Source organism: Rattus norvegicus, chromosome 6 (assembly GCF_036323735.1).
Source record: "Rattus norvegicus strain BN/NHsdMcwi chromosome 6, GRCr8, whole genome shotgun sequence".
NCBI classification, from domain to species: domain Eukaryota; kingdom Metazoa; phylum Chordata; class Mammalia; order Rodentia; family Muridae; genus Rattus; species Rattus norvegicus.
In genome coordinates this window covers 97,171,799-97,196,641 of record NC_086024.1, presented here as the reverse complement: position 1 = coordinate 97,196,641, position 24,843 = coordinate 97,171,799, and the positions used below count along the sequence as shown (strand labels likewise).

Sequence of the window (24,843 nt, the reverse complement as noted above, 5' to 3'; positions counted from 1 at the left end):
TTCTACTGGCAAAGATGGTAATCTGCAGTAATTGCAATAAGAGACAGGAGAAAACCAGTGAGGACCCTTCAAAGAACAGGCATAATAAACTGCTAAGTCTATATAATACAGTCTCTTAGTTTAAATTCCAAGGGGAACATATGAATGGTGCCCAGATAGTCTAACAAACAAGAGTTAACTATTTTGGGGTAAACAACAGAGAAAATTAGTAACCTTTAAGTAGAAAGCAGAAACAAAATTTGTGGAGCCATCAAACTAGAACAGATCTGGAAATTTCCTACCTACTGTGCTACAAAGGTGCTATGCATGGCAGCAGGAGAGAAAAATCATCCACGGACTTACACCGTGGTAGATCCTACATGTTATAAAAGATGTGCCCACTGGTACAATGATGCAGGACTGAGGGGCGATCAACTACTTTCTGACCAAATCTGAGGCTTGTTCCACTGGAGGGAAGTGGTATCTCATTATAAACCTGGTCAAGAGCCCAGGGCTAAAGAGGTCATAATCCTAGGCTAGCAGTTTGCAACTCCTCTAGAGGCTACCTCAGAAAACACAGATCTGGGGCTGGAAAGGTGGCTCAGTGGTTAAGAGCACTGACTGCTCCTCCAGAGGACCTGAGTTCAATTCCCAGCAACCACATGGTGGCTCACAACCATCTATGATGGGATCTGATGCCCTCTTCTGGTGTGTAGACAGCTACAGTGTACTTATATATAATAAATAAATAAATCTTTAAAAAAAAAGACACAATTCATAACAGTAGCAAAATTACAGTTAAGAAATTGCAACAAAACTAACCTTATGGTTGGGGATACCACATCAGAACTCTATTAAAGGCTGGCAGCAGGGGGAAGCTTACTACTGTAGTTTTGCTAAATTCTCTTGTCAAACTGCCTTTAAATATCTGTTTATAGCCACAGGTAATGATGGTCTTGGTCTGGGTCTGGTCAGAGAAGCTTGTCTGTACTGAGCGCCAGTCAAAGCAGTCAGATGGAACCAGTCAGAGTGCGGAGTGCAGAGAATAGCACACATGACAGCTGAGTGCTCAGTGCTCCCTGGGATATTTCTATAGTGCTCCTCTTCCCACCCTCAGCCACTGCCAAGGCTCAGGGGACACTGAGGAGGAGGGGGAGGAAAGGATACAGAAGTCAGAGGATGGGAGGGCGCTGAGAACTCGACAGCAGTCATGGTTACCAGCACAAGGCTGCACTAGTCAATACTCCAGCACAGATGGGAGAGGCTTGAGCCTCCAGTTCCCACCTGAGGAGCTACTGAGGTTGCCCAGGAGTAGTGAACAGCCTCACATAAATGTGCACTCAGGCAGGGCTAACTGGGCTCAGTGGGTTATCAAAAACCCTAAAAAGATGACAAGGCTTTAAGGTGGGAGGGGGTCTGGGAGGAGAGGGATTTGGATTGGAGATGATCAAGATACATTGTATGCATATATGAAATTATCAAAATAAAAAATATTCCAACAAATTATGGACCATAAATATATAAATTCTGAAAAAGTATTCAAGAATGTGTTGACTTTAATTTTCTTGAAAAAACAAAACTTACGCATAAAAAAATTTTAAAAAGCTGGTTTGTAAAACATGAAAAATAAGAAAAAAATCATTAGCAAAGGTAAGAAAATATATTTAGGAGATTAAAAAACATTGCAACATTTTAGCTGTCAGGAGAGGAGCTGGGAGATGCAAGCCATGCACCTAGGGAAACTAAGGAAAGCAGCCGCCTGTGTCAGAGTGAGTGCATGAAGAGATGAACACTAAGGAGACTCTCACACATGAAAGAAAAGCAAACAGCAGGGGAGAAACTAAACCAGGTATGAACCAATCGAAGCCCAAGGAAAACAAACAGCAGTGCCTTTGCCCGCGCAGGTGACTCACCCAGAAAGTTCACACTCAAGAGCTTCACGGTCCAGTGAAAAAACCCAGAATGTTTTTGGTTTACAGTTTTACGTTGGGCTGTACTCATAGCTTTTTGGGGACATAGGTATGATAATCATAAAATAAATTTAAGCTCAATAGAAGCTGGACAGCATCAAAGCATAAGTTGATAATGAAATTCATTATTATAATGATTCAGACAAATCTAACATGTCCCTCTTCACAAGAAACAAATTAGCTTGCTTCAGACTCCTTTGCAGTATCAACTAGGCCATGGTAAAACAATGTCTGTGTATTCTGTGGCTAAAGAAGCACACTCTAACAACTATGCAAACATGTTCTTAGAAAAAACAAAGTTAAATGTGACTATAAATAACCAATAACCAAGGAGCACTCACTTTAACGGGATCTGATAACATCCTCAGTTGTGTCTAAAGACAACTACAGTGTACTCATATAAATATATAAAATATATAAATCTTTAAAAAGTAAAGTTCAAAGGAGCCAGGTGTGGAGCATACGCCTTCAATCCCAGCACTCAGAAGCAGAAGCAGGCAGATGTCTGAAGAGTGGCCAACCTCGGAGTCTGAGGCTAGTCTGGTTTACACAGCAAATTCCAGGCCGGGAAAGGCTATAATGAGACCATCTCAAAAGACTTACAGGGAAAAAGTACAACTATAGCATACCCTAAAAACATCTGACAAAATTCATTCTTTGGTAATTCATATTTAAAATCAAAGATGAGGGCTGGAGAGATGGCTCAGTGGTTAAGAACACTGACTGCTCTCCCAGAGGGCCTGAGGTCAAGTCCCAGCAACCACATGGCGGCTCACAACCATCTGTAATAGGACCCGATGCCCTCTTCTGGTTTATCTGAAGATAGCTACAGTGTACTCACATACATAAAAATGAATGAATGAATGAATAAATAAATAAATAAATAAATAAGAAAAAAAATGAAACACTGTGACTACAACAATTCCTGAGGAAAAAAACAAGAGCGGGATACTCTTCCTGTTACTTAGCATTGTCTGGAAAGACTGACTTGTTAACATGGTGAGATAGAAATGCCAAACGGTAACAGGGCAAATTTCCCAACAACTACTGAAAACCTAACATTTACACATGAAAAAAATTGTCAGGTCACAGGGATATAGAGAAATCATATGAAAACTATTAACAATTTGTCATTTAGAAAATTAAGAGAAATGAGCAATAAAATCAGAAACGTGGAGTGGGTACGGCAGGCAGCACCTGTTCACCAACCCAGCATGTGGGAGGCTGAGGTAGGTCGGAGACCAAGTTCAAGAGCCTGCCTGGGCAACACCGACCACCTTTAAGGAGGCTCTGTCTGGAATAAGACTTTACTTACAGATCCATTATGAAGATCACGTCATCCTAGTGGACTGTAAACTCAATAGAGTCACAAGTAGGCCTCGATCAAATTTCAAAATATATTTGGAAAAACAAGTGTGAATGAGTGGCCCACACTCTCAAGCACCAGGAATTGCACCATCAGAGTGTTTGAGAGGCGGTTCTGAAACAGACGAACCTGAGGGGTAAAACAGAGCTGAGACCAGGGAGGAACCTGACAGGAACAGGTTCAGCACTGGTGACAACAGCCTTCTCTACCCCTGCTGTGGGAAGCCACTTCCCACCTTATAAAGATACACAAGAGTAAAGACTTAAGTCCGCAAATTTAGTAATAAGGCTGTGCCAGTACACCTGGAAAATTTCTCTGACTTGAGGGTAGGAAAGAGCTTTCCAAGCATGGCAGTAATGGAGCAAAGGGAAAGGAAGATAAAACTCCAGAGGAATAAAACTCTGCACCTGAATAAACTTTTATACTTAGAAAAAGTTCGTAAAACTAGGGAGAGTGTTTGGTGTGTACTTCTGAGACAGGAGGGTCATCACACATTGAGGACAGCAAGACCCTATTCTCAGGAACAAAATAACATAACTACCAACAAAAAATTCTGAAAGGCAAGCAATTTTAAGTACCTGCAATATATGAAACAAAACAACGTTCCTAAAATATATAAAAGACTCTTAAGACAAGAACTATTGATTTATCACTTTCAGACTGAGTCTACCACAGCCAGGGCCCTGGAAGCGGCTGAGGCCTAAAACAGCTTGAAGTCCTAATCCTCCAATATTCACCCCTGGGAAGAGCAAACATTTCAACGAAAATGAAATGGAAAAAGGCAATTAAATGAATAAATAAAACACATAGATAAGTAAGTACATGGAACAATGACCAACCTCACTAGCCATTATACACAAACTTATTTTTCACATATTACCTTCCTTTAAAAAGATTTTTGGATTTATTTGTGTCGGTGTTCTGTCTGAATGACTGTATGTGCACCACCTGTATGCTCAGTGCTCTTGGAGGTCAGAAGAGGCTGTCAGCTCCCTTGTGTGAGCTCTTGGGTTGAGCCAGCCCCAAGCATATACCCGAGCCATCTTTCTCCAGCTTTCTTGAAGGTTATTAATAATTCCCATTACAGGCAAAGAAATTTGGGTCTTTTTTTAAAAAAGTATTTCACAGAGATAGACAGGGATCAGTCATTTGAAAGGATATGCAAGCTACATTAATGAATAACAAACGATCCTTAGATACAGGCACTGCAGAGCCTCAAGTCTAGAGCTCTGTGCTCCCTGACGTAAGGCAATAGCAGAGTTCTCTAGCATGACTTGCTGCACAGATGCTCAAAGCCAGCCAAGTGTGGCACCTCATCTATAGTGAGCCAAATCTCACGCAGCAAACGTTCTAGCAGCTCGTGTTTTCTAAACACTTTACATCAAAGAGAAGTCTGTGCCACCAGATCCTCTGGACCTGGCCTTACAGATGAACTCGAGCCACCGTGTGGATGCTGGGCTCACCTGTGTTGGTGACACAGATTTTCCTGCATGGTCTATTAGCTGGCAGTTTACAAAGCCAATGTTTTAGGATGCCACATTAATTTTCTTCCAAGGTTTGTATTTTCTCAGATTTCTCTTGACTCATTATTTTAAAACAAAAACAAAATAAAAACCAAAATAATCTAGCCTGGAGGTTAATTAGTTAAAGATCCATATTAAGTTTCTCCTAATATAATATAGGTCATTTATAAAAAGATTTATATAGAAGTCTTTTATAGAGTATCCTTATTATTAAAAAAAATAGTATATACATTATAAACCTGTTTCCATTAGAAGCTTAATTTAAATCAAGCAACTCTAACTGTTAAGATAATTAACCTCAAAAAAATGAACTCCACTTGCTCTAAGAAAATACATTCCTATCACTTTGTTCTTAAAAAATTAGATACAAAATATTCTAGGCAATATTTCTGATACAAAGAACTAAATATTTGCAGGAAAATGTAAGAGATAATATTAAGTGAATAACATGTATGTAGAAGATATCAACAAAACCCATTATTTTGCATGATAACAATTATTTTGTAAGCTGATGGGAGAGTAAAAGCCTACTTTCATCATTTCCTTAGAAAACTGTATAAATGTAGATTTATATGGAAGTCTTTTACCAAGTGTCCTAAAAGTTAAAACAAATAATACAGCCATTATAAATAAATCTGTTTCTATTACAAGCTCAATTTAAATCAGGCAACTTTAACCGTTAAAATAAAACGATGAACCTCAAAACAAACAAACAAGCCCCACTTGCTCTAAGAAAATAAAGAAGTCTTGGCATTTAAGACCCTTGTTAGGAGCGATAGCTTAGCAGTCAAAGAGAACTAAAGAGAATTGACTACTCTTGCAGAGAACCCAAGTTCGGTTCCCAACACCCACATGGCAGCCCACAACTGTCTGCTAAACTCCAAGATCTGACACCCCCCACATACAGCATACAAGCAGACTAAACACTCATACACGTAAAATACACAAAATATTCTTGACAGCATCTCTAACCTATTACTCCACAGTATCTAAGAGGTCAAAAAAGTATTTTAAGACTTCATAGCTTATAGCCTCCTGCCCATGAATTCCCAGTTTGTTTACTACAATAGCACTTTACTGATTTTAAAATTCTATGTGGGTTTCTGATTTTGAGGGCACTTCTACTGACTGATCCTAAAAATCTCACTGATTAATGATTCTGACCAAGCCAGACAGTTCTTATGTCTCACACTGAGCCATTTCTTAATTAGCTCTATTTTGCTGGCTAATGAGAGTCCCAATCCTACAAGGTATGTGTTCCTCTAACATGGAAACCCAGAAGGATGCTATTGGGTCCTCTAGGAGACTCCAAAAACCTACTTCAAGGTGACTATATGTAAAGACTACTCTGGTTCCAACTTGAATACCTTGGATAAGACTGTAAGACCTTCAAAATTCCTAACCAAGGTTCTAGAAAAAGAATCTTAGGGAACTAAGTATCAGAAACCTATTTGTTTTATCACTGAAGTATGACTGAGAGTCATACAACAAAGTTATTTTTTAAATTCACCCATCTTTCTTACCCTTTATCACATTACATCTTTGTCTCAAGTGTTCCTCTGCCCTCCCCATTTCTCTTATCATCTTACTATGTAGCCCTGACTAGTCTAGAACTTGCTGTGTAGACCAAGCTGGCCCTAGCCTCTGCCCCCTGAGTGCTGGGGTTAAAGATGTGCCCCAAAGTGCCTAGCTTTATTCGTCTCTTCAACAGCCTCACTTTTATTCTACTGTACCAAATTCAGTGTCACTGGGTTCTGAAGCCATTGGAATCCTGTTCTCACCACTCTTCTCTCCCACACCTCAAGTAAAGCCACTCTACCTAACCATCTAGCTTTCAAGTCTGTCTTACTGAATGAACTTGGGCGGAAAGGAGAGCCCCTGAACCCAAGCCTGACGGCTGCAAAGAGAAACATTTCAGTGAAACTCAGGCAAGCCTGAGTAGTATTAGTAGGAGGGGAAAACAAAAACAAAATCATGAAGACTACAACGGTGGCATTTTGAAAAGGAAATCACACAGTAACCATCAAAAAGCACTAGAGACCTATGCATATATTCAGTTATGCTAGAGACAAGTCTGAGTCTTGATTTAATTTGAACACTCTCTGAATTAGAGTATTTTTTCCCTAGTTACACAAGAAAGAAGCAATGATTTTACCTATAACTAGTTCTCTTTTGAGCATTAACACTGTTTTGGGGTGTTTGTTTTTTTTTTTAAGTTACCTGCATTGCATTTATATAAAATATTCATATAGGCAAATCTACAGACAAAAAGAGATTTTTAGGGATAGGTGAGAAAGACTCAGGGACCAACTGCTGGAGAATATAAATCTTTGGGACCATAAGAATACCCTCCAACTAACTGGGGGAAGGGAGCATAGCGATATCTATCTATGTCTCAGCTCCTCAGGAGGCTGAGATGGGAGGGCTGAGCAAACCCAACAGCTAGAGACCAGTTTAGGGGGTAGTGGGAAAGCCTGTCCCCCAAACAGTTTAAACTAAGCGAGCACAGCAGCTGCAGTAGTGACCGCATAATTCTGTGAACAAAAAACTACCACTCTAAACTTCAAGTGGGCAAACTCACGGCATGTGACCTAGAAAAGCTGTTTAGGGCTATTCCTACAGCCTTTTCTGCGTTTCACTTTACATAAACTGGCTAAAACATGGCCATAAGACTAGACATACTAATATGGAAAAGATCTGTATTTGTTTTTCTAAAGGAGAAAGAAATTACTGGAAAATTTCTCAGTTGCCCAATATTTCATTGTATAGCTGCAACTAAGTATTTACTTTTACAATTAAATATTTATACCTTCCTCCACAACAAATAGCTTCAAATAATTCTAATGCAAGTGAAGCCCTGTATTAAATATGTCCCCAAATAAAAGCTGTAAAAAAATTGAAAATGCAACTAGAATCAACTAATTGAATCAACCAAAATAAGACAAATGGTCATTCTTCTAACCCCTAAATTATTAGTTCTTGCCAGACCAGGTAAAAATTTACTAGTATTCCAGCCAATCGGTTTGTCCAGATGTTGGCCAGTTTCAGAGTGCACATCACAGAGCTTTGCGGCTCTTGTTTCCTAACTTTCTAAAAGTTATCCACATTGCATAGTGCGTAAGGTACCGGCCACACACTGCTTACATATGTCTCACACAGTTTTCTAATGTAAAATTTACAAGTATACCGAATAAGTGCCTGAAAAAATATCTGAGCCAAATTTAGCTGAAGGGCTCCAGAGACTATAAAAATTAGAGACTGGGGGCTGGGGATTTAGCTCAGTGGTAGAGCGCTTGCCTAGCAAGCACAAGGCCCTGGGTTCGGTCCCCAGCTCCGGGGGGGGGGGGGGGGGATTAGAGACTGACCCATTTCTCTAACCATTATAGTCTGGATTTAAATGGCATAGAGTTACTTCCTCTGTAAGTCCTCTGCGAATGTGTGATACATACAATCTCCATTGGCCTCGTCCGCTACAGATTTTAATATAGCTAATTCTAGGTTTTCTAATGTTTAATCCTTGTAACAATTCAGACTTGGAATCCAACAGCTGAGTTCCCGGGCCCCGCTACCCTTTCTTCTTTTGCTGAAAACAAGCCCCTCAACTGAACACCTGAAACATTTGCTAAAAACCTTGTATGTTTAAGTCGAAAGAAGGGAGAGGTGTAACTTATTTAACATTTAAGGTGAGACATTCTTCATCAGCACAAGAAATACATGAGGCTTCTAAATATTTTACATGTAATTGTGCCCTCTAGGAAAGTCAGCCAATAGCAGCTGCTCTAAGAAGACTTAAGAAATGTGTCTTCCAAAACAAACAGCACGAACATTCAGACTCTACACACTGACACATACTTCCAGTGTACGACAGGGATGCTGGGAAAGGGATTAAGAAGTTACATCCAATTGCTGCATGTATTTCAATAGCCTCACTTCAGTGACATGGGCGAAAGAACACCAAGTCCCTATCACTTTCCCTGTCTCAGGAGATGGATCTGCCACTAGCCACATGCTCAGAGAGGCACTCACTGTCAGAGCAGTCTCTGATTATATTTAAGATTCATGAAGAGAAGCTGCCTCTGTGGCCAGTATTTAGCACAGGATAACACCCGATAGGGTGCACGTGGAGGAAATGAAGGGCAGCTGCCATCTTGACTTTCCCATTGTCAGCAGGGAATCTGTTCTACAAAGCGATTCTCATGGAAGCCGACCAGGCAGCAAACCATGTCTTACCATTTCTACCCGTTTACCCTGTAGAACGCAGTGCATTCCGTTTCACTGCCACACACACACACACACACACACACACACACACACACACACACACACACACAATCACAATAGGTCACATATAGGAAATATTGAGCTGGGCATGGCAATGCCCATGTGAAGTGGGGAAGAATAATAAGGTGGCAGTACCTTCTGAGTTGGGTTGTTTACAGCAGCCTAGGCAACCTAATGAGATCCCCATCCTAGGAAAACATCAAACTAGAGAGCTACAGATGTGTTCATTAAAAATTCTTCTTCTAGGCCGGAGAGATGGCTCACAGGTTAAGAGCCCTGGCTGCTCTTCAGAGGTCTTCAGTTCAATTCCCAGCAATCACACGGTGGCTCAAAACCATCTGTAATGAGATCGGGCGCCCTCTTCTGGTATACAGGCATATATGCAGGCAGAATGCTGCATACATAATAAATCTTTGAAAAAGGTATTTTACATGAAAAGCTCTAACTTATGGGAGCAGGAGGCACTCCTCTGACAGGCTTAGAGCTGCAGTAGAGGAGCTACTTTCCCATTGCCCACAGCCAGTGTAGGACCAGCAGTCCCATGACTGATTACATGCTGAGGGACCACAGCAGCAGGAGGCATGTGTGCAGACACATGACACATCTGTCACACGTAGGCTAAGCTGTGGACTGACCACAGAAAAGTAGCTAGCACTTGGCAGACCTACCTCTTGACATCCCCGCCTTCTGTATCTCAGTAGGAAGGCTCTAATGTATTCCAAGCCAGGGCAGGGCGCCCCCCCCCCCCCCACCATTCTCAAGCATGGGGACAAGCTGCAAAGATGTTTTCCTAAAGCCTAGCAAGTTTTGACATTTTTGCATAGAAAACAAGAACAAAACAAAATACATAGTTATTTGTATTTTGTCTCATTTTTCACTTCTGAATTGTTAAAAATGGAGGGCAAACCCTATCCTATAGATGTAATAACAATTTGATTAAAGTTTCTGCCAATCATACTAAAGGAAGCAGCACTAAGAATTTAGGCATTCAAAGCTGGTAATCAATTATGTTGTTCTTTGAAACAGAACATATACAGAACAGAATAGCACATTCGCTAAAATAACTTAAGGTATACATAGGGAGAGTAAAAATGATTTTCCCATCTCTGCTTGAGACAGTCATACCACAGATAAATGCAAAGTACCAGTCTACAATTACACTGAATTGCACATGACCTATACTTTCTCAGAGTCTGACATATTTCTAGCTCACATTTAATTTGTTGTCATGTGATCAGAAACCAAAAGAGAATGAAATGATAACAGGAATATACTGAAGAACTAGTTCCAGTAAGTAAAGAGGGCCCCAATTTTCAAGGACTTTCTTTTATACTATAGCCCCAGAAGTGAGTGTCTGTATGTGTTCCCTAGCATATATGTGACTCTGCTTGGTAAAAAGTTCTAAAGGGAACTAAAGTATAGGATATGTTTTTCACATGTTTTATACATTGCTATATTAGATCCCCACTCACCACCAGAGTCACACTCGATACAACAGAAATGAAGTCATGCCCTTTGTATACCAAGACCAAAACCTCACTACCCACCAGGCTTTCAACAGCAGCAACAAAAGTCCAATCACTGGAGCCAGCCCTGGTGGAGACTGCACAGATGACCAAGCCGAAGGGCAAGAGCACAGGAGAGCGGACACAGCCACTCAACTGCATGAATGCAGGGGGGTGCCCTCCCCCCAATTACCCCTTACAATGTGGTATTTGGGAGAGCAGACCCTGCAACTCTTCTGGGCAACACAGTAGAGCTGGCACTTATGGCTGACGCAGATGAGCCAGCTCCCAAGGTGTGAGCATGAGAGAGCTGGCCCACCCTCACAGGCTACAACACTTGGAAGAGTGGGCCTCATGCCTTAACTGGGCAGCACAGTGGAACTGGTTCTGGAGGCATGGGAATGGGTGAGCTGGCTGAGGGCATGAGAGCAGGAGTTGACCCTGCCTCCTGCTGACTGTGGTATTAGGTGGCCTAGCTAGAGTCGTGCTGGAGAGCTCACCCTGGTGGTGTAGATAAGGGACAGCAGGTGTGCTGATCAACTCAGCTGCCACCCAGGCCCAGATCCCTCATCTGCATCATCTGTGAATGGTTGGGATGTGTGAAAAAGCCAGTCCTGCTACCCAAAGCTCCTAAAATACACGACTTAAAACCACAGAAATAATGCGCGCATGCTACTGAAATTGAGCTTCTTTGATTTAAAGGGGGAGGGAGCTTCGCAGATTCCAGACTGCTAATTAGTATGAGGAAGACCCTGGAGAGGCAGGAAAGGATGCACTTTGAGACAGACGATGCCTGGAGCTAAGCACAGAAGGGGAAGAGGGGAAAGACGGAAACAAGACAGAAACAGCATTTGAGGGAATCTTGTATTTACAGAATGGAGTGCTGCTGCTGCTGCTCTGTTGAGGTAGTAAGCCTTAAATAACCCAGAACAAACACAAAGCCTTAATGCCCATCACAAAGACACGTTTTTAAAACAGTAGAACTGAGTCAGGCAGAATAAGAGTTTCCTTACTCTTCTTTACCAGTTCAACTCTTCCCTACTTACTGCTCTTCTCACCTTTGCAGTCACTGCTATTCTTTATCACCAAGTTTACCATCTATTATTGCCTAATCACCAACTCCAAACCCGTGTGACCCTTCCAACTCCAGAACACGAAAATTCATAATTCATTCTGTGCATATTCCAAGTCTTTACATGTTCTCAATTTTTTACTAACAGCTGGTCAATATCCCTAAGTATGTAAGATCCCATAAACTTAGTAACAATAGCTACCATTTATTTGGTACTTTCTTTATGATGGAAAATGTCAAGTGCCCCACCCCCCTTTTTGAGACAAGGTCTTGCTATCTATGTAGCCTTTGCTGGCCTTGAGCTCCCTATATGGACCAGGTTGGCATGGACTCAGAGATCACACCCTGTGCTGTTATGAGTCACCATGCCCGATACAAGTCTTTATAATTATTCCACCAAATCTTTAAGACAATCTCATAAGAGACATTTCCATGTGACAGATAGGGGAAAACTAAGAAATCAAGTAAATTAGTCAAGAACACCTACTGAAGTCTAGCTTTTGGAGGATAGCTGTGTTATACTTCTTCTTATGGATCCTTCTAAGAGGCTACAATGGTCTCATCTACTCAAGTCCTCAGGTTCTACACTAAGATCCTCAACCATTCATGAGTATTAACTCTAACCCTCAATCGCAATGGTGGGGAGCAAAGACAACATTTTTGGCTTTAACTTCTAAAGCCCTTGAAATGGGGGGATAAAAAGCATCATCACACATCCTTATTGAAGGGATTCTTGTATTCCTCCCCCCTTCAGTATACAAGGAATACCGTGTGTATTGTATGGATGCATCACCTGTCAGTTAAAAGGCCTATGGCCTATAGCTTAGACAGGGAACATCTGGGAGGGAGAAAGAATTCTGGGAGGCTGTAAGGAGATGGAAGGCATGGTTCTGGGCACAGGTAATCAGCCAGATGAGAGAATGTACGGTAAAATAAGTGGATATTTTAGTTATGATTTAGTCTGAGTAGAACCTAGCTATATGGCCAAGATATCTGTAAATATATTTTGAGTTCGAGTTTTATTTCTAGGAGCATGGCTAAGAGGCAAACCTTCACCAGAGTCTTCAGATGAGGACAACTATGTACACTTACAGGCACTATCTCGACTCCCGAAAGCCACATTTCATAAATGCTAACATTGAGCTTTTAAAATTCTGGTTCCAGAACAAGGCCCTTTTAGTTGGAAGAATGCACTCAGGACCTTTTTAAGACTATGTTTAAATCTACTGACATGATTCTGCGATGTCGTTTAGGCTCACTAAGCCTCTCCCTTGGCCCCTAACAAGGGACTGGATGCAGGATCCACGTCTCTCATTTAATACAGTGTTGTAGCTGTGTGGGACCTATACCCACCCACTGTACATGTCAAATCACCTTTAGATCGCTTTAGTGCCTACCAAACATTAGAAATGCTGTGTAAATTAAACTATATGGTTTAGAGAATAAATAAAGTCTGTAAATGTTTAGAAACATATTCAATTAAAAAAAATTAACTCAAGGTTGATTGAACCAAGAGGCAGAAAACTAATTGTCCAGAGGAGAAATCATTATGTATTTTAGAAGACTGTTGTGAAAAAATTAAAGCTTTACATAAGTAAAGCCAATAGGGGGTTTTGTTTTTCGAGATGGTTTTTCTGTGTAGCCTTGTCTGTCCTGAAACTCTATAGATGAGGCTGGCCTTGAACTAACAGAGATCTGTCTGTAAATGAATGCACCACCACTGCCTGGTAAGTATAGTTTTTATTATTTACTTTTATTTATCCTGAAGAGCTTTGTGTCATGATTTTCAAAATCATTATCTGCCACAAAAACTAATGAATTTTAATCCAGATCCTAAATACTAATACTACATACACTTGAGTCAATGGGTTGCAAATAAAAGCATTAAGAATTACGAAAACTCAAGTTCTCTCTTCTTTATCACTCACCTAATGCTTAAAATATCTCTATTAAGAACACAATATCTTTGTTTTTAAAGATTTGTTTTTTATTTTGTATGTATGTCTACACACCACAGCTTATGGAGCTGGGAAAGCATCCAATTTCCTGGAACTGGAGTAACTGATGATGAGCTGCCATGGGGTGCTGGGAATCAAATTTTAGTTCTTTACCGAAAACAAAAAACAAACAAAAAAAACCCAGCAAATGGTCCTAACCAGACACATCTCTCTAGCCCTACAATTCAATTTTTCAATATATATAAATTTGCACTTTTTAGTTTCTTATAAAAATTGTCAAGTTTAGGGCTGGAGAGCTGGCTCAGTCATTTGCTCTCCCAGAGGTCCAGAGGCCAATTCCTAGCAACCACATGGTGGCTCATAACCATCTGTAATGGGATCCAATGTTGTCTTCTGGTGTGTCTGCAGACAGCTACAGTGTACTCATACAAGTATAGATGTACTTAAAAAAATATTGTCTTAATACATTTTATGTAAAGGTAGAGCTCATCACACTCAACACTTTCTCTAGCTCTTCTTGCCTGGGGCAGGGAGGAGCTCGGTACAGGTAGTATTTAGACAGGTAATATAAAGATTACAATCATTTTTTATATTTTTCATTCATTCTGGAAACATATAATGAAGCAAAAAAGTGTTACTTATAGCTAAGTATGGTGGCATGTGCCTTTCATCCCAGCACTGGGAGCCAAGCATTAGATGGATTTCTGTGAGTTCAAGGCCAGCCTGTCTACATAGTAAGTTCTAGGCTAGCCAAGGTTATGTAGTAAGACTCTGTCTCCAAAAAGTAAATAAATAAATAAATAAATAAATAAATAAAATAATTTAAATCTTATATATGGATGCATTAAACATTAGAAAGCATGAAGAATATAATCAGCCTTTCTTTAGCATTAATCCAAGCTTCTTACATGAGAATGGTTAATAACAGGACAGAAAATACATACATTCTTGCTAAAAACAACGAAGTAACACGAGAGGCCACTGAACTGTTAAGTAAGTGTTATCTGAAGGCAGGGCAAACATGACATTTCAGGAACCCTCCTAACGCCACGCAGTATGTGCTCCTCTCCTGAGGTCTGTCCCTGTGTATGACACAGGGCCAAAGCTTTAGTTCATCTGTTTGGGTCAACTCCCCTTGAGCTGATTTTTGTTTAAGACTGTCTTCTGATTTGATTAAAGATGAAACATACTCAAGGGAATTACTTCAGATGATCATTTGAAAGAAACATCAAATACATATCAGAATAATCTTTGTATCTGAACAGACTAGCCTCAAGACAGTCTTTTAGAGAAATAATGATGGCTAAACCAGGAGCTGCAATTCATTCTATTGGCCATAGGGTAAACAGTCAACATGTGGTCTGAAAAAAATTCGAAAGATGCTTGCATTTAGTAACCACTTAGCAAAAGAGGTTGCTACACGTTTTGGTAGGGGGGTGGGGAGGATGACAACTAGGTATTAGGTGAATTTCCAAACAAAAGTTTAGTAAGACAAAATCAACAACACTCTCGGCTTGATCGAACACACACACACACACACACACACACACACACACACACACACACACACACGGAATACTCTTTTTCTTTCTTTTTTTCCCTGTATTCTTATAATGCCTATCTAACCACTGAGGATCCCAGCTTCTTTCAAACATGCTGTCTCTGCAGACATCCATCCTCCTGTCTGCCCCACAGGTTCTTCTAGGCTCCCAACGGCAAGAGAAAGATAAGCGAAGGCCACTACAGGAAGCTTCCCTAAACCACAGCCACAAACTTCAATACAACAGAGCCCACAAAGAAAAGTAAATTTCAGAATGGTAACACATCTAAGTGGCTGGCACCTATCAAGTATTTGTGAAAGGTATGTGTTAACAGTCACAGAATAGCAAAAAACCCCACAAACAGTAATAACTATACATGGGATGATGTAATCCAACCCCTGGCATTACTGATTCCGAAGCTGAGACTCAAAGGTTACAGGACATGTCTGTGGACACAGATATTTTCAGCACTTTTCTGGCAGAGCAGGGTTCCTTACAGCAGCTTATACTGTAATTATGGTTCATCATGGCAGTGCTTCATACTGAAATATAGTTATTCAATCCATGTGAAGTAGAGATACAAACCCTCCAAGGGGCAACTTGATGCTTGGCCAATTATGCTATTTTTCAAACATATATTAAGGCAACTAATGTGGAACGATAGATATCCATCTTAATATTTTATACCACCATCATAATTACTTCCGAGGTAAAAATAAGTGTTTAGTATTAAATACAAATGTTTGAAGAAACTTGCACATGTAGTTCACTATAATTTCAATCTGTTACTGCTGTAAACTTCCAGGTTAAAAGCAATCATCCCAACATAGCTGACTGTTTAATCAGATATTTACAAGATAGACAAATGAGAACTGGGGTTGGGAGTGTAACTCACCATTCAAGAGGCCCTGAGCTAAAAATCTATACCCAGCAATGCAAAACAGACAAACATAAAAAAAAACGCAAGGTAGTTTTTAAATATAAAAAACACTGTAGCACTGGGAAGCCGATGTGCTTTTCGTGCTTCAAATTATTAAGCGGTAAAAGGAGACATTAAGGCAATAAAAAGGCAGTATCTAAGATGTAAAAGTGTGTGGGTGTGTGCTCCTGTCTTTCTAGTCCTAAGTTTCCTCATCTATAACTACAGAAATAATCTTTGGAAAATGTCCAAAATACAAAAAGGTAGAAGTGTGAAAATGAAGTATTCGGTCTGGTTAAACAGAGGTGAGGAGGACCAAGCGCTACTGACTACAGAGTGATCCCTCAGAAACTCTAAAATCCTAAGGCCCAGAAGACAACCATTTAAATTCTGACTCTTCAGAGGGCTTTTCCTCCTTCCAGAAAGTGGTAATGTTTGGAATCTGAAAGCCCGGGTTTGAAAAGATTGCTTTTTCTTCTTCTCAGAACTGTTGAAAACTAATTTTCATAACGTCAAAATCATTTATTCTCAAACAATGACAATCTCGTATACACTAACCACGTTTAAAAATACATCAGGCACATTATTCCAACTAGCAGGAAACTTGGGGTGGGAGCGGCAACATAGATTGCTTAGACTCTGACTTCTGTGGATTTCTAAATATCATGTGGTGCTTGAGAGAAGAGAAAAATATACTTCGGATGGTGAAATGTGCAAAACATCTAAAACTCCAGTTGGCAGAAGGCTCTCTCTACAGCCAGCTGTCTTTCAAGAGGATCCGAGTGTATTTACAACCTACAAGCAGAAGGGAGCTAAGCCTCAACTAAACTCTAACATAAAGAACTTTCCTCCAATATACAAGGCCAAAATGATGCAAAACCTGTAGTTTACTTCAATGAGTTTGCTCCAAGCCGGAATAATGAATGAATTGGAGGCATTACTACGGAGTTGGGGGGTCTCACTTTCAGCCCAGCGGGTGAGTCTCCAAATCCAGAGGACTCACCGGCTGGTCTGTTCTAGGGGAGACCCCGCAGCAGGCTCCCCGAACCCGAAAGTTCGGCGGCCGCTAGTGTCCGCCCCGCCCGGCCGAGGGTCGCGCCCCTTCCCTGCCGCCTCACACACCCCGCCCCCGCCCCCGCCGCGCGTTAACCCCTCGCCGCCCGGCGCGGACTCCAGGAGGAGGCCGCCCAGGGGGTGGAGTTGTCGCGTCTCCTCCCGGGATCGCCCGGGCAGACGCCCGGCTTGTTTACAGGCCCCAGGCCTGGCTGCCGCCGCACAGGCCCGCCCGCCCTCGCCCTGGCCCTCGCGCCGCGCTTACCCGGAGCAGCCGCGGGCGGGCGGGTCCCTCGGTCGGCCGGGGCGGCGGTGGCGACGGCGGCCGGGCACGGGGTCCCGCGACGGCGGCCGGGCCCGGGCGGAGGAGGGGAGGAGCCGGGCTGGGTCCGGGCCCCCGGCTCTCGGAGCCCTCGCGGCTCAGATCATCCGGGCGTCGGAGCGGGAGGCAGAGAGCGGGGCCCGCGGGAGGCGGAGGAGGCGCCGAGGATTCATCGCTTTCCGCCCCACCTGCCTGGGCCCCCCTCCCCCCGCCCCAGCCACCCGATCCCAAGCTGCGGACCCGGCCGGCGCGGAGACCACGGCGTTCTAGCTCCTGCGCGCGCTCCCGCCCCTAGCGCCGCCGCCGCCTCTAGCGCGGCCCCGCGCACGCGCGCTCTCGACCGCGCTGCCCCTCTCCCTGCCCGGTCCCGCCCCGCGCCGCCGCTCCCCCCACCCCCGGCCCTGCAGCTGCGGCGCGGCCCATGGGCTGGAGAGACCCGGATGTGGGAGGGCCGGAACTGCGGCTAGGGCGGGGGAGGGGCTGTGGTGACGTCACTGCCCTGCGCTGCTCCTTAGCCGGCTGCTGTGGGGCCGCCGGCGCCGCGGGCTGATCCCTTGGGAGCCTCGAAGTCCTGGGTGGGAGCCAGGCGCGCGGCCTTCGTGCTAGAGCGCGGAGGGCCCCCTCCAAACCCGGCGGTCTTCGTCCACACCTGACTCTTACACCTGCCTACAGACGCCAGTCATCAGGTGCAGTCTCGGTTAGGGCCCGGCGTAGGGGAGTCAGCCTGCCCTTCGACCTCAGGGGGCCCACACGGCTGCCACGGCCATACCGCAATCGTGCGTGTGCAACCAGTTCACGCCTTGGGACACGTGCCTCGAGCTTCTGGCGGGTTGTCCCTGAGTCGCTCTAGGGATTCCGAATTGTATTTATGTGCACGTTACAGGGTCACGTGATCCGGTCTCAACGGACACTTCCAAAGACCTCCAAAGGGGTTAATGGAACCGAGGATTATTATTTTTTTTTTAAATCTAGAGGGTAACCAGAAACATGACAGCTGCTTTCATGAAGAGCTAGAGATGAGCTAAAGGTAATTGAAGCTGCACGTGCAGGCGACCAGAATCCAGTTTAGCTAGCTAGACCACAGAAAATCCGACCCACGCTGCTTGCAGACGCCGGGATAGAATGACAAACCCTAGGCAGCCAATGAATCAGAGCTGGAAAGCAGTACATCACCAGTATGAGTTCCCATTGGCTGGGGTGCCTTTCCAGCTTTTCAGTCACTGCTTAACCCTTACACCAAAATCGCAGGAATAGAAGTTTAAGAGAGATTCTGGTATAATACAAAGAAAAAGCATATATTCCGTTGAAACAGGCTAATGCTTTAAATAGATATATATATATATATATATATACATATAATATATATGTTATATATAATATATGAATATATATATATTATATATATATGTAAAAACTATTAGCCACATAGAGTTCAAGCCAGTAAGATGAATTGCACTGTGGCCTGCCCCCTCTGGAGCTTACTGAGATTTGCACCCTGCTACTTTGTGTCTGTTAAAAACAACTCCATTGTCTTGACTCAAAGATCAAATGCAACCTGCTTTTCGCAGACTATCATTCCATAAACTATTTCTCTACTTTGGATATTGTGGAAACCATGTCCGATATTTTCACCATGACTTGTGGAAAATGATTCTCTTTCTTCACTTTCACACCTGACATCTAACGGCAGGACCACCTATGACTACCAGTTGCCAGCAGACCCACTGACCCTCCAAATCACTCAGTATCTTGGGAATAAGATGAATATGTAACATCTCCAGGTATATAAAGTAAAAATAAAATTCACTATACAGTTCTTAGTTCTTTTCTACACAAGTGGAGAAAAAAATGAAATTAGATGCAGAATCTTTTAATGAAATGCCACTTTATTGGGTTATATATTATGTATACAGGACGGTTTATTTAAGTTTTATTATTGATGTGGGGATTAAAGTCAGGTTAAGTCCTCAACCACTGAATTCTGTCCTCAGCCCTGGTTAGGGTTTGTGTTATGTGCATGTGCTTGTTTTGTTTCATTTTGTTTTCTGAGACAAGGTCTCTGTGTAGCTCTTGTTGGCCTCAAATATACAGGGATCCTCCCAATCTGCGTCTGGGTTGTTGATGGAACAAGTGTGTGCCACCATACCTGACTCAATTCATAGTACTTTTAGTACTTGAACAAGTTACTGCATGATGGACATTCGAGTGGATTTGTCAATGTTCCAAGGTAGAAAAGTAATGTGACAGTCACTATTTAGTGCTGTGTGTGTGTGTGTGTGTGTGTGTGTGTGTGTGTGTGTGTGTGTGTCAGAATGGAGTCTTAGACTTCCCAGGCTGTCCTTAAACTCTTATGAAACTGAGAGGGACATTAACTGGTCCTCCTGCTTTCACATCCCTACTCCTGCGGTGCACCACCACACCTGTCTACAGTGCTCTTAAGCAACACATTGTCTTGTTGAGAGAGAGGAGCTGAGTCATCTGTGGCAATGTACACTATAGGAAATTGGGAGGGTTTTCTCTGGGTTTACATTTCTGCAGTCTCTCTGTTCTAGCTTTGTAAGAAAACCTGGGTAACAGAAGAGGCAGATAATATACAGTATATAAAATATAATGAGATTTTTTTTTTCAGGCGTCTTCCTGGTGCATAACAGACAACTGGTCAACTGTGTCTACCAAGTCTCTGGACACCATCTGTGGGGATGTTGTAGTATGTAGGAAACTTGTGGGCCATAAGTTTAACATTTAAAAGATTGGAATTAGACATTCATATTGTCTAATATAAGATGTTCAATTATGATATTCCCTTCTAGTATCAAAATTTTGGTGTTGTTGATGAGACAGGGTCTCAGAAAATAAATAAAATAAACTGCCATGTAAAAGTTAAAGATGAGACACACCTAGTTCCTATAGGAAGCCTTTTCTGGGTCCCACTCTTAAATTCAGACAAGGCATGGCCAAGCCCTTATCTGCTGTGTTTACTACTTCCAAAGTATTAGTCCTTCCTTTATGACCAATCTCAAGTCATCAAAATTAAGTCTCTGAGTTTCCACCACTTAGACATAATATGCACATATTACCACCTCAGAAACACACATAGCCCTGGCTATCCTGAAATTCACACTTCCCTCAGCCTCTGAGTGCTGGGATTAAAGATATGACAACCATGAGAAAAGGGACTTTGGAAATAAGAGGGATAACTGTTTTTCACGTTTGAACTGTTAGACTTTAATCCTCTAACCAGTGTTTGAAGTCTTCACAACAAATTTTGGTGACATATCAGTTTGATCGTTTTTGCAGAATAATTTTTTTTTTAGTTAACAGAGAAAGGAAGTCAAAAGGTATAGTTTCAAAGTACTAAATTTACTGTGCTCCTGTAACCTAGGAGTGAGTGAGGCAAAGACAAGGGCTTCAGTAGGGAAGCTAAGACCAATACACTTAATACTAAACATGAATATTAGAGTAGTCCAGTGCTGGTGCATGCCTCTAATCCTATCACTCAGGAGCCAGAGGCAGGCGGAGCTCTGTGAGGGGCCAGCCTGGTCTACAGAGTGAGCTTCAGGACCGCCTGGGCTATACAGAGAAACCCTGTCTCAAACAACAAAGACAAACAGAAGGACCCCAAACCACTAGTACACAAAATTAAAGCCTAGTACACTCAATACTCTCTCCATTATTAAAGATGAACTATTAATATACATTTAAAAGAAAAAGTATGTGGGGTTACATTTCTTATTGCATAACTATTATGGTGCATCCAGAGGCTCAGTCTGAGATGGCCTAAAACCCAGGCCTTTCCAAGTGCTTCTCCTGCATGTAAATGATCCTCCAGGATGCCGAGAAGCTCCTTCCCCCAGCCAGCCAACCGTCCTTCCACAGAAAGCTGAGCACTGCCCAAGTACAAAGCCAAGCAGCCCAGAGGTCCGCCTCTCCCTTCCTCTGCTTCACTACCTGGTTTGGGGTTTTCTTTCTCCCATAGCCACTTCGTGTGTCCTCCTCTTGTCTGCTTTCTTCTTGTCTCTCTTCTCCCTTTCTTCTGTACTCCTTTTATATCCTTTTCCTTTCTTGCCCTCATTTTTCTCTTCCTTGATTTGAAAAACTTAATCCAAAATTTAGTTTCTGTTACCCATTTTTTCCTGAATTTGAACATACGAAATAGCCCTAAACTAATTTTATTCAGGGATGGGGTGCCCCACCCCATCCCCTCCCTCCCTCTTCCCCCTCACCATTTCATGGTAATGAAAAACAGCAGTTAAAGAATGAGAAGGATTAGAGAATCAATGCCCTGTGTGACATCACTGCTGAGGTGGGGGTGGGTTAGCCATCCCAGGGCCAAGCAGAAGGGAGCTAGCCATCTTTTGCTGCCTCTATGACTCCTGGTCCCTGAGAAAAATGTGAACTGTGAGTGCTACCAGCCAAGTCCTAGTGAAAGGTTTCCCCTCAAGACCCAGCGAGTGGCTGTGGCCTAACACTAGCTCTTATCAGATAAGTGCCTCTGTTTGACAGATAGTCATTGTGTGCCAGGCACTGGGCTGGATCCTGTGATAAATGACATCAATGATAAAGGTCCCTGCCCCCACACAACTAGCCTTATAATGAGGAACATTCACAAAGAAGAGTAAATAAATAAAATGAGGTGCCATGGTGGAGGAGATGTCTTGAAAACAGATGTTAGAGTAAGAAGTTAGCTTCGTAAAGAGGGGGTGGGGTGGGGTGGGGGTGGGGAGTAGGTAACTGTGCGCATGCAGTGTGTGTATGTACAAGAAAACATGTTAGAGTAAGAAGTTAGCTTTGTAAAGAATGGAGGGGTGTGGATGTGTGTGCGTATGTACATGAAAACAGATGTTAGAGTAAGAGGTTAGCTTTGTAAAGAATTGGGGGGGGTAGGTAAAGGAAAGCATCCAGTGTGGTCCCCCCCCCCCCCCCCGCCTCCTGTCTCTCTCCCCTATACTAGGATTACACACACACCTGGCTTTTTAGAAGCATATGAGGGATCCGAAATCAGCGCCTCACACTTGCATAGCAAGCAGTTTACAGAGTGAGCCATTTCCCCAGCCTTGGCGAACTCTTTGCTAGTTAATACTGGCAAATGTTAAGGGGACGCCTTGAAAACAATTCACCTTGGTGTTTCTCATCTATTCTTGGTGTGTGAGATCCTGAACTAAACCACATCCTTGGAAGTGAAGTGGCAACAGTTTTCATCCTCAACAATGACAGCTTGGTGGAAAAGAGCACTGAAATAAATGCCCATCACAATAAAGTCTTTTATCAGTACAATCACAGAGACCTGTCAGCTTAGTTCTGTCAACAGACTGTGTGTGAGCAGACCAAGGACTGTGGTGGTACTCCCTTACAGAAGAGAAAACCAAGTTCCAGAGAGGTAGCAATTACTCAGGGCCACAGAAAGCAACGATTGGTACCCAGGACTTTCTCTGGGTGGTGATCACCACTCTTTATCTGCCATTTAGACACATGGCAGAAGAGAGCTGAAGCACACTGACTGTCAGGCAGTGCTGTGCACAGCTAAAGGACACTGTCAGACAATGCTAACCTGCATTCTCAGTTAACTTACAGAAATTGAGAGCTGTTTGCTAAATATAACCATTATTAAAAATTAACTATTAATATACAGTTAGGTCCATTTTAATAAAGATTACACATGATTAAAATTAATCACCTCCACATTACTTTGGTATTTTTAGAGCAATCTGTGTTTCTGAAGTAATTTGTGCAAGTTATGTGTGATGGAAATTCAGAGACTTAATTTTGGTGACTTCAGGCTAGCCATGAAGGAAGAACATGCCCCTTGGAAAAAGCACAACACATAAAGGCTTGGCTGTGCCTTTTGTCTGAGTTTAAGAATGGGACCAAGAAAGGGTTTCCTGCAGATCAAACTAGGTGTGTTACATCTTTTAACTTCTACATTTTTTTTTTTTTAACAAAAACATCCGTCCAACCACAAAGTCCCTCTGAGCAGTATCAAATCAGCCAACAGGCATGTCTGAACCTCTTAGAGAGCCACTTGTTTAGCATGGGACAGCACATCATAGGGTCTGCATCCACCGCACTGTGTGTGCCTCTTTACTGGTTCTTCAAACTTAGGTAAATCACTAACATCTGTTTCCTCCTCCACAAATGTTTCTTCCCAGGCTAAAAGGGTTAGAAGAGATCTGATCAAGTGCTTTGGAAAATATGATTAACATTGTTAGCTACACCCACCAGATACAACTTCCTCCTTGTTGGCAGCTTTTTCTCTCATCAGAGTTTGTATATGGATATATGCTTTCTCCTCCTTTGTATCTTAGTGTCTTCAACCAGAGTACAGTCATGCCTGCCTCTCCTCTCTTTCTCTCCCTCCCTCCCTCCCCCTCACCTCGTCTCTTTCAAGGCATAGTTTCTCTGTGTAGCTCTGTTGATTCTGTAGCTGTGGTCACCCTGAAACTAGCTCCGTAGACCAGACTGGCTTCAAGATTCGCCTGCCTCCCCTAATGCTGGATTAAAGGTATACATCACCACTTGGCTTTTTATTTTATATTTTTGCCTATTTGCTTGTCTGTACACTACATACAGTGTATGCCTACAGACTTGGTGCTTTTGAGGCCAGAAGTAAGCATCAGATCCTCAGTTTGGAGTTTATAGTTGTGAGTCACACAGTGGGTCCTGGGACTCGAACCTTGAGACTCTGGAAGAGCAGTCAATTCTCTTAACCACTGAGCCATCTCTCCAGCCCCAGTCATGACTTTCTTATATGTCTGGAGATGCTCTGAGAACTGTCACGCATTCATCATCTTGTGAGTACTTTTGTAAACCTAACTGCTGAAGTTCAGCCACTTCATGCCTTTATGAAATCCAGAGATGTGGGAAACAGGACACATTTGAGGTTATCACCAGAACATCCCAGTAGTGTTTCACAGCAAACATTTTTTATATGTAAGCATATATTAAAAAAGTAAAAGTAAAAAGTATTCAAAGCAGTAACAATTTTTAATCACCATTTTCAAGTACTGTATACTGCCCATGATTGTACTGCTATACTTAGTTTATATTGCTGACAGGACAGTAAGTTTGTACCAGCATCACCTCAAATAGGAGTCATCACAGCTATGTTCCTAGGGAGTGCCAATATTAGAGGGTGTAGCCCTGTTGAAGGTGTGGCCTTGTTGTAGTAGGTGTGTCATTGTGCATGTGGGCTTTAAGACCCTCATCCTAACTGCCTAGGTCAGTATTCTACTAGCAGCCTTCAGATGAAGATGTAGAACTCCGCACCTCCTGCATCCATGCCTAGATGCTGTCATGCTCCTACCTTGATGATAACAGACTGAACCTCTGAACCTGTAAGCCAGCCCCAATTAAATGT

The 24,843-nt window shown here is 42.6% G+C and overlaps 1 protein-coding gene and 1 long non-coding RNA gene across 5 annotated transcripts in view; one reads left to right on the top strand and one right to left on the bottom strand.

Annotated features, from left to right (window-relative positions):
- Nucleotides 1-21,687, bottom strand: part of Ppm1a (protein phosphatase, Mg2+/Mn2+ dependent, 1A) — a 41,631-nt gene extending 19,944 nt beyond the window's left edge. Inside the window, exon 1 of one of the 2 annotated variants that reach the window (XM_039111786.2) lies at nt 21,438-21,687. In XM_039111786.2, the coding sequence (XP_038967714.2) occupies nt 21,438-21,687 (250 nt within the window). Of the gene's footprint in view, nt 1-17,432; nt 17,500-21,437 lie in introns of those variants that run through there. The other variant, NM_017038.2, reaches the window with a different exon arrangement.
- On the top strand, nt 17,590-22,763 carry LOC120103550 (uncharacterized). 3 transcript variants are annotated; one of them, XR_010052268.1, is made up of 4 exons: nt 17,590-18,516; nt 19,180-19,270; nt 20,119-21,887; nt 22,441-22,763. It is a non-coding gene; the product is annotated as an uncharacterized LOC120103550 (long non-coding RNA). The 3 variants fall into 3 exon arrangements; XR_005506026.2 differs by having other exon boundaries at nt 19,058-19,270; XR_005506025.2 differs by having other exon boundaries at nt 17,590-19,270; nt 22,640-22,763.
- Nucleotides 22,764-24,843: the final 2,080 nt, after the last annotated feature.